General features: G+C 37.3%; 1 protein-coding gene across 1 annotated transcript in view; it reads left to right on the top strand.

The window, feature by feature from the left end:
* LOC116692606 (cadherin-4) overlaps positions 1-4,829 on the top strand; it is a 259,858-nt gene extending 255,029 nt beyond the window's left edge. The window contains exon 17 of the mRNA XM_032521044.1: positions 614-4,829. Within this exon, the coding sequence (XP_032376935.1) occupies positions 614-820 (207 nt within the window). The 3' untranslated portion in view covers positions 821-4,829. The remainder of the gene's footprint in view (positions 1-613) is intronic.
* The last annotated feature ends 7,806 nt before the right edge of the window (positions 4,830-12,635 follow it).

The following is a 12,635-nucleotide window of genomic DNA, read 5'->3' on the forward strand; positions in this document are numbered from 1 at the left end:
TTATAGATTAAACCACCACCAGTATATAAAGAAAGCTAAATGAAACCCAGCTTGACCAGCTATAGCAAAATGCTGCTAATATTTCAATTATATCATATAACACTATTCTTTTCAATTCTTTACAATAAATACCAATTTAGACATAAAGGTCTGTTTAACAGTCATAGAAAGTACTGCTCAGCCTGGGAATGCAGGTACATCTCTGTGGCTCTGAGAAAATAACCCTGATGATGTCACAGTGATGTCATCAGGGTTTTTTCTCTGCGTGGGCTCGTAGATTACAAATTTGTAACAAAAAGTGGTATTTACAAACTGGGGAAGCTGAGTTTCAGTATAAAGAAAAGATGGCTTTGGGTGCAACGTGGGAAATAGAGAATCGGGCATTTTCAGAGCTTGACCCATACTGGGGACTTCTGTCAGGATATCTCGGCCCCAGAGATTCGTGTTTTTCTTTTTTTGATGACTCTTATGTGAATGCAATACTACATCAGTGGTGTTGGCTTTTAACATCTTTTTGCTGTTTCATAAACCTGCCTTTTTATTTAAAATGATATTCTCCACTGCAGGCACGTGATTGCTCACCACTACCTTTCCCCCTCTCTGTCCTGTTTAGGGTCTGCGAGCAGCAGACAACGACCCCACAGCTCCCCCGTACGACTCCCTGCTGGTGTTTGACTACGAGGGCAGTGGCTCCACTGCCGGCTCCGTCAGCTCCCTCAACTCCTCCAGCACGGGGGACCAGGACTATGACTACCTCAACGACTGGGGCCCCCGCTTCAGGAAGCTGGCCGACATGTACGGAGGAGGGGATGATGATTAAATCTGCCCAGTCAAACATAAACACACCCACACACACCCACACACACAGACACCCACACCCTCGTTCCGTCAGCTGGCCTGCCATGCTCTGCCCCTCTAACACATGGGGCTGTTAAACCCGTATTGAACACAAGTTACATGTTCACACTGACCAACTGACTGACCGACCAACCAACCAATCAAATTACCCACCACAGAGGACCGGTGTTGTGAGTCAGTTCCGAGTGCTCTTCTCAACCGTCTCCTGCTCTAAGACTGAAACGGAAGCTCTGAATTGTAGACTTCACATAGTTTAGCTTTTTTTCATTTTTGGTGTTATGCTAGATGTAGATTTTAGTTTTTTAGTTGTCTGGTTTTGTTTTTCCTTTAGTTTATGTAGCTTTTTTTTTTGTCCCCACTCCCTTTTGAGTCGAGCCGTTCTCTATTCCTGAGGGTTTTCACTTTTCCCTCCCTGTCAGCCCCCGCCTGCCTCTCTGCAGAAGCTTTAGGTTGAGCTGCTTGCTTTGTCTGAGGGGAACAAAAGGAAAAGAAAAGAGGAACACAGATATGAAAGTCCTTCCTGCACAGAGGGCCCTGGTTTATTCTTTCTTGAACTTGAATTACTTAGAACAGAAGCACTGTTGTTTAAAAAGTGCCTTCAGTGGTGCGTATTTTAGCCGACTCCCGCTAACTCAGGATTGGTTGCCATTTTCTGGTCTCACATGCCTCCATATGACCCCTGACCCTTTAACTCAGACCTCCCCTTGTCATTTCTACTGCAGCGCTGTGGTAGCTGCAGGAGATTTCAGTGTCGGTTTCAGAGGAGCATTGATTGGCTTACGAGGGCGCTTTATGTAGACATACTGTACATAGGCCTACAGTGTGTATGTAAGTTATGGACAAATCATTAATTTTTCAAGTCGGGCAAATACGTGCTCCTAGATCACAGCCAACTTGAATGTGATGACTGAAATCACAAAAAAACATGATGGGACTGTCTTAGAGAAGATATGCAGTGCGTGTTTTTGTTAATTGTGGCTTCAATAGCAGCTGTGTTTGTTTTGAGCTCTCAGTATTTGCACAAAACTTGATGAGGCTTGTTACGAAATATTTTGAAGACTGAAAAGTCATACGTGTTATTGTATATGAAATAGGCATGAGGGTTATTTAAGGAGACTGCCTTTAAGATCATTTAAAGTGTGCATGTGTATCCCTTCACCCAAAGGTAATTAACATGGCACCAGTTATTTTGTGGTAAATGTGTCAAAGAAAACTATATAAACTGTACAAACACGAGGGAAAGAAAAATACTAGATGACTTTAAATGGCTCCAACAGCGTTGCATACAAAGTTGTGAGCTTGTACGAGCCCCATTATGAGATCCCTTTCTCTCTTTTGTGTTTTTTTTTTTTTCTTTTGTTGATTCACTGTGGTTTTTCAGCAAACTTTTAATATACAGACTTTGGTGCTGGTCCCTGTCACAGAAACTAAGGGAACTGAGCCTCAGCCAGGGACTTAGCGCCTTCCCAATCTGTCTTGTTCAGGCAGCATTTCATTCATCTGAAAATTTCTCCTGAAATGTTTGGCTGCAAGTTCAAGAGGTTTTGAAAAGAAGTTAGAGTAAGGGAAAGTCTGTTGTGAAGTTCTGTACTTTATCAATGCAGACTTGCAAAACTAAAGCTTCAGTAATGGCGCTATAAAAGACATCTCGACAGACAGTCTTGTTGTGACTTAATGAAAAAGAATATAGAGAATTGAAAAAAGAGATTTAGTCATTGTATTAAATTATTTAAATATGCAAAACATGTTTTAAGGGTGAATGATAGAAAGGTTTAATCATTCCTTATCTTCTGAGAGCCCAATGAAACACTCCTCGGTTGTAGCCAGGTGCCAGCTTGATGTGGATTGACCAGATCTTCTATTAATTATGAATATGATGCAGGCTTGAAGGAAATCTCAGTGACAACAATGTTCCTCCACCTCTCATTTTTCTCCGGCTGCTGTTCAACTGTTCCTCACCTGTTCATGGTTCATATGAATTTATGAAGCAAGCTGTACATAACAACAATCTTTAGTTTTCACAAAGCGTAATAACAATTGTAACTATACTTGAGGCTGGATAGAAAATAATTAATTTCTGACAAGATATAAATTGAACTGAAATAAAATAAATGGAAAAAATGTCATATTTATGCAATGAAACAATAAAATGATGAAAGTTTGATTTGACTATAAACAAGGGAAGTCAGGTTATAGTGTAATTAATAAGGTCAACAGGGTAGGACTCTCTTGATGTGGAGGAACACATACATGGGCAAATATTGCACCTTGCTATGTAGAATCTGACAGGGGCTACGTTCAGGATGGCTGTCAGCTGAGAGCAAAAGCAGAATAGAACTGAGAAGCCGTTTCTACAGCTTGCTGCTAGGTAAGCTGTTTATCTATCCGATTGCTCCTCAGCCTACAGAATATCTTCACAAAATAAACACAGCTGTTACTTTCTGCTATTTGTGATTATTTCTGACCTATACATGTTGTATATACAGAACATTTTTATACATTTGGTAACATAATTTCTGTGTGGTCTTTGCGTTTTCTTTCACTCCAGTTTTGTTTTTATGAATACTTGGCAAGGTATATATCTCACCCCAAAAAGCCATGTGCATTTAAGAGAATCGGTTTGATTCTATATGAGCTTACAGCCATACTCGCATCGCTGTTCAAGTTTAGCTTCATCGTGGTGAAAAGGTTTCACTTCAAACCAACTTGTACAGTCTATACTAGCACACACTCACTCCTCTAGGCCTTACTGTATATATGTGAGTGTTCTATATTATACTGTATGAGCCCTTTCAGGACTGTTCTAATTCAGCTGCAGAGCTCCACCATTACTGAAGGCCATGCAGTGTTCACAGAATAAAGGCGTGCTTCAGAAAATGCTTGTGCTCTCTAATCAGACGTTCAGGGCCAAACACAGCAGGAGGCCCACGCATACACACTCTTCACACAAGGTAACTGACATTTATACCTGTGTCATTCATACATACTTGACACAATGCCAATATGATACTGAATGTTATCAATGACTCGCATTGACACATGGCAGCAAATCATCAGTGGAGTCGGTCTTAACCCCCCCTTTTAAATGCAATTAGTGAGGGGAAACAAAGGAAGATTGATTATTACTTGTTACATACTTGGTCCACTTGTCTTATTGATGTTCTCTTACTTAAATAAGGGGGGAATTAGCAAATGATAGAATGAAGGAACTGAACTGCTGTAATCCACCACTGTCCACTGGCTGTGTCAACAACGGCTCTTCTGCCTCTCTGACTGGTGTTAGTTAAAGGACACTCGGTCTCACTTGGGACACTGCCTTCCCATGGACACACATGACGGGAGGCTCCAGCAGAAGTCAGACTTTTTCTCTGCTATGGCCAGAACTACAAAGACAGACAGGCAGCAGTGTTTCATACGATACCCAATACTGCTCAAGTCCAAGTGTACATAATGTAGTATTTGCTTGAAGCTAAACAGACCAAGTTAGGAAAACTGTACCTGTACAATTGGAGCTTTTTGCATGTGTCTTTTTATAATGGACAGATGAGTTCTATTACAGTAACCATACAACATTTTAAAATGTGTCGCAGCCCGCATGACCCAGGTTGCAGTCCAGAATGGGATTCTGCTGTACCATACTCACTTAGTTTCAGATGGAGGAGAGAAAAAAAATCCTGAAAAAAGTATTGCACAGTTATAGAGTCAAAAGACCTTTTTTGTAAATTGTCAACAGCACAAATATTTTGTATTGTTGTTTGTACCATTTTGTAAGAAAATGAAGAAAAAAAAGAAAAAAAGGGAAAGAATCTCTTGTTTCAAGCGTGTGTTTATAGTGCCACTGCAATCTTGGTTTCCAAATACCGTACAGTAAATGCGCAGCCTTGCAGATCAACCTTGTAATATAGATGCCTAGCTGGAGACTCCCTGTCAGCACCATGTGTTATAAATAAAATTTCCCCTCCTTATAAGAACACTGCCTCCTGTGTCTTTGTCACCCTCTATGACTCTTTGACAACATTTTATCGTTATACTATGCTATTACTTTTTAATGATTGTTTTTGACATACTATATTGTGACTTTTGTCGAAATTACATACTGTGACTTTTTTCGACATACTATGCTATGGCTTTTTCGTAATAATATACTATGACTCTTTTCGACATACTGTAGTATGGCTTTTTTGACATAATATATTATGACTTTTGACAACATACTATACTATAGCTTTTTTTCGACATACTATACTATGACTTTTTCTTTATTTTTTTTCCAACATATTATACTATGATTTGTTTTGTCATACTGTACTGTGACTTTTTATGACTTTTTTAACATACTATACTAGGAGTTTTAGTGACTATATTTCAACATACTATAGTCTGTCTTTTTTTGGAATTCATTAATATGATTTTTCTTGACTTACTGTACTATGGCTTTTTAGACGTGATATATTATGACTTTTCAACATACTACACCATGACTTTTTCTTTACTTTTTTCGACATACTATACTATGACTTTTTTTTTTTTTTTTTACTTTTTATAAACATATTTATAGACATACTATACTATGGCTTTTTTGACATAATGAATGAATTTCATTGATGTACTACACTATGACTTTTTCATGACTTTTTCGACATAGTACATTATGGCTTTTTCGAAATAATACATTATGACTTTTTTCCACATACTATGCTATGACTTTTTTCGATATACTATTCTATGCCTTTTTCTTTACTTTTATCGAGATACTATACTCAGATGTTTTTCAACATACTGTAGTATGTCTTTTTCAATATAATGTGTTAATGACTTTTTTTCACCATACTATACTATTACTTTTCTTGACATACTATACTATGACTCTTTAATGAGTTTTCATTGATGTACTGTACTATGGCTTTTTTTTAAAAATACATTATGACTTGTTTCCACGTACTATGCTATGACCTTTTCCGACATTCTATTCTTTGCCTTTTTCTTTACTTTTATCGACATACTATACTCAGATTTTTTCAACATACTTTAGTATGTCTTTTTTGATATAATGTGTTATGACTTTTTTCAACATACTATACAATACAATACAATACAATATACTATAAAATATGACATTTTTTGACGTACTAGACTATGATTTTTTCGACATACTGTAGTATGACTTTTTCTTTTCTTTTTCTTACTGCTATGTCTCAGCCATATTCTAGTCCACATATAATATATTCTGGCTTTTGTCGGAATTCAATACTATGACTTTTATTGACAGACTACAATTTTATTACTTTTTTTGACATAATATACTACGAATTTTCATGGCTTTTTTTAACATAATATGCAATGACTTTTTCTTTTCTTTTCTTACTATAGCTGAGAGGGTGAGCCTCTAGCTATATTTAATACAATATACACTATATTCTGGCTTTTGTTTTTCAATTTTTTAGTTTTTCAGTACTTTTTTCAACATACCATACTATAACTTTTTCATCACTTTTTTTTACTTTTTACTGCTTTTTTTTAACATGATATATCATGACTTTTTTGACATACTATACTATGGCTTTTTCAACATAATATTTTACGGCTTTTTTGATATACTATACTATGACTTTTTCTTTTTCTTTTATTGACATACTATGCTATGAATTTTTTCATGACTTTTTTTGACATACTATCCTAAGCCAAAAATGAAGGATTCAAACAGGTCAACAGAACATCTGTAAGCCTGATTTTGATGGTGGCACATTTGTTCTAGATACCCACATTGGGTTCAGGACTTGATTTCTACCAGCATTGGTTAAAATAACTTAATTTAAAGAAGAAAAGTCAAATAAAGTAAATACAGGTACACATTCAAAGAAAAAATAAATGTACACGTGTGTATTTTATTTATTGTACATCCATCCATCCATCCATCTTTGTCCGCTTATCAGGTATTTATTGTACAGTAATACATAAAATGGACAGACATTAAAAATAATACAATATGACTTTCTCATGACAATTTTATGACTTTTCTCGTCATACTGTCCTTTGAATTTATATATATATATGTATATATATAACTTTTTTTTTTTAATTTTCATTGTAGATCCACATTGGGTACACATATACAAGCAGCCTTGTTTGCTGTTAGGTGTGAGAGATGGACGAAAACGGTTAATGTTGCTTATGTGAAAGTATGCAGACCGATTACTAATATTAAGGTCAAGGACAACATCCAAATTATTAACATGTGTTTATAACATACAATACAATGACATTTTTTGTTACACTTTTATGATATGTTTTAGCAGAAGCTATAGCTGTCTAAGATCACACTGTACACAAATATAAAATGAGGATTTTATCCAGCTGCACCAGAAAAATAACTTGTTTGCAATGGTCAAATATGTGTAATGTTTAATTTTTGTTTTTGTTTTTTGTTTGTTTAATATTTGTGTTGCAAGGTAACAACAATCTAGAAAGCATATGTCTGAAACAGTGAAATTGGCAGGATTCAAATAATGAAGTTATTTTCATCTAAAAATCCATGCTTTCTTAGAGCACGTTGGTAAAATTATTACAATTCATTTAAACAGAATTTTTATTGGTGAAGTAATTGGGTACCTAACTCAAAAATCTCAAATGTCAAAAATTAGTTTTTTTAAATATTCCCTACAGATGATAGTAATGTACTATTTGCAACATGATTAAACAAATAACTGCAGCAAATTGTTTAATGTCACATAAGTATATGATTTATAGGATATGGGCAAAACCAACACACAAACATAAACACATCCTGCACCTTGTGAATAACCACACGCTGTTTCTGTATTGACATCTCAGCTCTGTTTAAAATCTTAATTTAGGAGTAGCCTCTGTAAAAATGGATGAAACCCAAAGGTAGAAGATGCTCAGTTAGCAATCAGCGCAGGCAGTCAAGGCAGCATGAGGAGCCGGATGAGATGACCCTTACTTGTCCTCTTTTAGCACAGCAGGTCAATGAACCAACAGCAGAGTGCATCTCCTTCTCATTGATTGACCTGTCAGAGCCCGTCAATACACACATGAACAGAATAAGCCCTGCTGTTACCCACTGCTCACAAATTAACTCACATGTACATTGGGGTGGCAGTAGCTCAGTCCGTAGGGCGTTGGGTTGGGAACCGGAGGGTCACTGGTTTAAGTCCCTGTATTTTCCCAAAAAGTACGGAGTGTGGATTGGTGGCTGGAGAGATTCCACTTCACCTCCTGGGCACTGCCAGGTGCTGTTGAGCAAGGCACCGTACCCCCCCCCCCCCCCCCCCACCCGCTCACGGCGCTGGTTCGGCTGGCAGCCCATCTCCATTAGTGCATGTACAGATCCTGAGCATGTGTGTGTGTGTGTGTAGTTCAGGACTGTGTGTGATTACTAACAAAGTGTGGACACAGAGTGTAAATTGTAATTTCCCCATTGGGGATCAATAAACAGATTCAAATTAAAAATCTCCCCAAACTACAATGAAACTGAGGGTAAAGGGAAACCTGCTCCTGCTCCACCAGCCAGATTCCAGGGCTGACATAACACATTCAGGTAACACTCACACAAATATTAGAATTGTCCCATGCTGAATTTTGATCTTGTGTTTAAAACATGTGGGTGGGTTTACAACTGACAGCAATCCATTCTTATTTTACCAGCTTTACAAGCTGAGTTTTGAAGGTCACCACTTTCCTTGCATGCTATCTGGAAAACGTGTTTATCTGCTTTTTAATACCAGACATGACTAAAAGAGATCTTCTCTTATTTTAAAGTAATAGTCAAACATTTGGAAAGATATTCTTATTGCTTCTTGATAAGTTAGATGAGAAGAGAAGTACCACTTTGGTGTTTGTACAATAAATGAAGCTAAAGTATAACCTGGCTCTGTTGAAAGATAAAAAGAAATCTAAATCTTACTATTAAACATGTCTCGTTTGTTTAGTCCACACAAAAATCTAAGTCTATATCCCCCTTTTCCTCTGTTTATGCTAAGCTAAGCTAACTGGCAGCTGACTTTTAGCCGGTTTAAAAATGTGTTGTTTTTTTGTACATATTGAAAATATCCTGAGCTTTCAAATGTGCTGGTAGGCTGATTTGTTTATCTGTGGACAGAGCCAAGCTCTGTGTTTCCCTATGTCTTCATTCATGCTAAGCTAGGATAACCATCTTCTGACTTTAGCTTCATATTTATAGGAAAAAAAAAAAATATATATATATATATATATATATATATATATATATATATATATATATATATATATATATATATGAATGGTATCAATCTTCTCATCAAATTTGGCTAGAAAAGTAATAAGCATGTTGCCCAAAACTTGAACTTTTCCTTTAACTGACAAAAACTACGACAGAAGAAAAGCTTCTCTCTTGCACTTGCCAATCATTAAACACAGAAAGCATCACCGCAAATGAAATCTCCGTCTGGTTGGGTTTTATTTTGGCTACAGTGCTTCAGCTGGGATGAGGCAGACCTAGACAAAACTAACATGCACAAATGGCACTGTGACTGTTGCCAGGAGAGGTGATATTGTCATGTAATGTAAGTGTGGGAGAAATTAAGTGCTGTATGTCCTCCCTTTGTGCATTTAACCAAAACATCCCATGACGTTAATGTCACGGGCATCATCAGTAACTGCACTTTGTAAAAGCTTATTATATGTCTGCTGAATGAACTGGCCCGCATTAAGCAAACTCTAGACTCCATAAATGCACCAATTCATTTTTCCATTTTAGTAGAAAGACGGCATTTTGGAAAAACTATGTTGACCTAAGTAATAAATTAATTCCTCTGTGTCCTTGTTTAGCAAATAGGCCCAAAAATATTGGAAAAAATACTTCACTCCTGAGAAGTGACTGTCTATTATTTTGCATATGTTTAAATGTTTTTGACTTGATGAATACAAAGTGTACTACTGTACTTGTATTGTATCCAATAAAACAACTTGCAACCCCCTCAAAATTACAAAATGATAATGTGTCTACAATATTTCAAGAATTGTTTTTTTTTCTCTCATCACTAGACGAGAGCAAGATGTTCTGAAATCTAATCATCTTTTTTTACAGGGCAAAAAAAAAGGGTGAAAAAAGGGTGAAAGAAGAAGATCCCTTCCTTGAGTAAAAGTAACAAAACCACACTGTACAAATCGGCAAAGTATCCCTTTAAGAAGTTCAAGAATTCCGGTCGATTTCAACACGTAGCTCTGTTGTTGTAAATTTGGAGTGCGAAAAATGAAAACAATCGCTGTTGCCATTTCTTTTTTTGTTGGCCCTGGGACACGTTCTTCGTCTCAGTGTATTGTTTGTCACTGTTTATTTCTTAAATATGCCACAAAAAAAAAAAAACTATATTTCACACATGAGGCTGAAACCGGGCATGTTTTAAATGTGCTTTTAGCCTCTTAACATGTTTGAAATGGCATTACAAGCTTCTACCCATGTCAGGTGATTTATTCCGGGTGAACACAGTGACTCTGATGGCAGTGGATGTGAAAGAAATGCATAAATGTTGTGCTAATTCAGCTCCGTTTAGTTCCGGTGAAGATGAGAATTTATCCAATGCGGGTGTGACATAGATTTTATGGTAAAATCTACAAGAAATAGTTGGAGCTGTTCAGGATTTTGCAAAGTTTGCCGTGATTATATTAAGCCTTACTGGCAAGCCGTACTAGTTTTTGCGTAGAGTATTTGAGGTAAAGTAATTACATTCCAATGATGCATAGTTCTTGAATTGTTGCGCATAAAAACACACACCACACACACACACACACACACACACACCACACACACACACACACACACACACACACACACACACACACACACACACACACACACACACACACACACACACACACACACACACACACACACACACACACACACAACACATAAAACGTCCACAATGTAATGTTCATGTTCATTAATATACGGTCTATGGTTCATGCCCGTTGCTTCAGTGCGATTCACACGATGAGTGATATCAAAGATGCTGTTACACAAGAGAAATAATGCATCAAAGATCAGTGTGTACTTTATTTCCTTTACTCAAGGCTTTGGTTGACTAATGATGTGTCTGAGATAAACATTGTAACAGAAGAGAATACTTCTCATTCACTGAAAAACAAAAGTCATAATCCAAATATTAAATTTCTGGAGAAGATGGAACGGGGGATTACATCTGAAACTTTGATTTGAGTATGTATGCATGTATGTATGTATATATATATATATATATATATTATATATATATATATATATATATATATATATATAGACAGATTTTTCATATGTTCCATTTCTTAATGATATTGAATGATGTTTTTATCCTACATTATAAACTGTACTTCAGAATGATGAACAAGCTGTCAAGAATATCAAGGGGGTGTATACTTATTCTGATATTTTTCATATAAGGTAAGCATATAGCTAGGTATGGACGGATCTTCCCTGAGGGAGCTCTGTAGACACAGTCAGACCAGTCATCCATCTACCCAAACCATTTCAACATATTCTCCATCAGTGACTTTCATTTCCTCTATGATGGCCGGAAGGAATGGCCTTAGTCTGATTGGATATCTATCTAATGGCTGCTTTAGTGGACTGCCGGACCGCCTCGGGACCCAGACATAGCGAAATAGAGATGGCAGGGGCGGTCTGTGTTCTGACTCCTCTCCAAGTAATGCATTTATACTCCAAATGATCCAAAGTGTGCCACTCTGTGCAATAAGAATAAACAAATAGCCTTACCGCATTGGCTTTATTGTCTTACATCAATGTTGATTTATTCACAGCCGTGTGGGCTATTGTATGCAGATTGCCTGATGCCCCCGCGGTGAACTCCTCATCTAATCCTGTCAGAGAGTAACTGCACTGCAGGGGGGGAGTGGGCTCTCACGCGAAATGAGAGAGGGTTCAAACAGTCAAGAGATCCACAAAAACATGCAGGGAAACCCTCCTGAAAGTTTACAGAGGCCCTTCCACCGGTCAAATCAACAAAAGATATTTGATGCATACGGAGCTTCTATGGAACAACAGTTTGGATGGCAGCGGCAGGTAGGATGAGTGCTATGATATGATGAGAGTCATTTAAAAAAAGGCACGAAGGCATCCAAAAGCTGAGATTGGAAGTGATAATGTGTACTCCCCGGTCAGAAAGACCACGCCTCAGAGAGAACAGCTGCAGCTGACCACGTTACGGATGGCGAGGGACAGAGATAAAGGAGTGAAGCTCTGGGCCCATAGTACTGCCTGAAATCAGATTTAGATTCCAGTCTTATGTCCAAATCATATTATGCTTCACAGCTATGCACAGAGTAGCTATCTATCACTCACATACACACACACTGTCAACATGATCCGACCATCTGTCAGTACTTACCTATACAGAGCTTCACGATGCGGCCCTGATGGAGCTACTGCAAATTGCTTTAACATCCTCTCTGCTGCTTGCGTGCATGCTTTGGTCTAGAAAACAGATACAGAACTCTGTGTTGCATCAACACATTCAGCCATATTAACAAGCAAGAACAGCAGCAGTTTTTGCAATCTTCCAATTAAATCTTTTCATCAGAAATAAGCAAAAATTCAGATAATTCATTTCCCGTTGAACGCTTGCCAAGAAGTGGACTGACATGTTTTATTCATGAGATCTTAACGCGCCGGTAAACACTTTGTTTTCATGACTAAAATCGAAAATATGAAACTTAAGATACAGTATTGGGAATAGAACAATAGGAAAAGTAGAATAAACAGGCTG

The sequence above is a fragment of the Etheostoma spectabile genome, chromosome 7, assembly GCF_008692095.1.
Source record: "Etheostoma spectabile isolate EspeVRDwgs_2016 chromosome 7, UIUC_Espe_1.0, whole genome shotgun sequence".
Classification (NCBI taxonomy): Eukaryota; Metazoa; Chordata; class Actinopteri; order Perciformes; family Percidae; genus Etheostoma; species Etheostoma spectabile.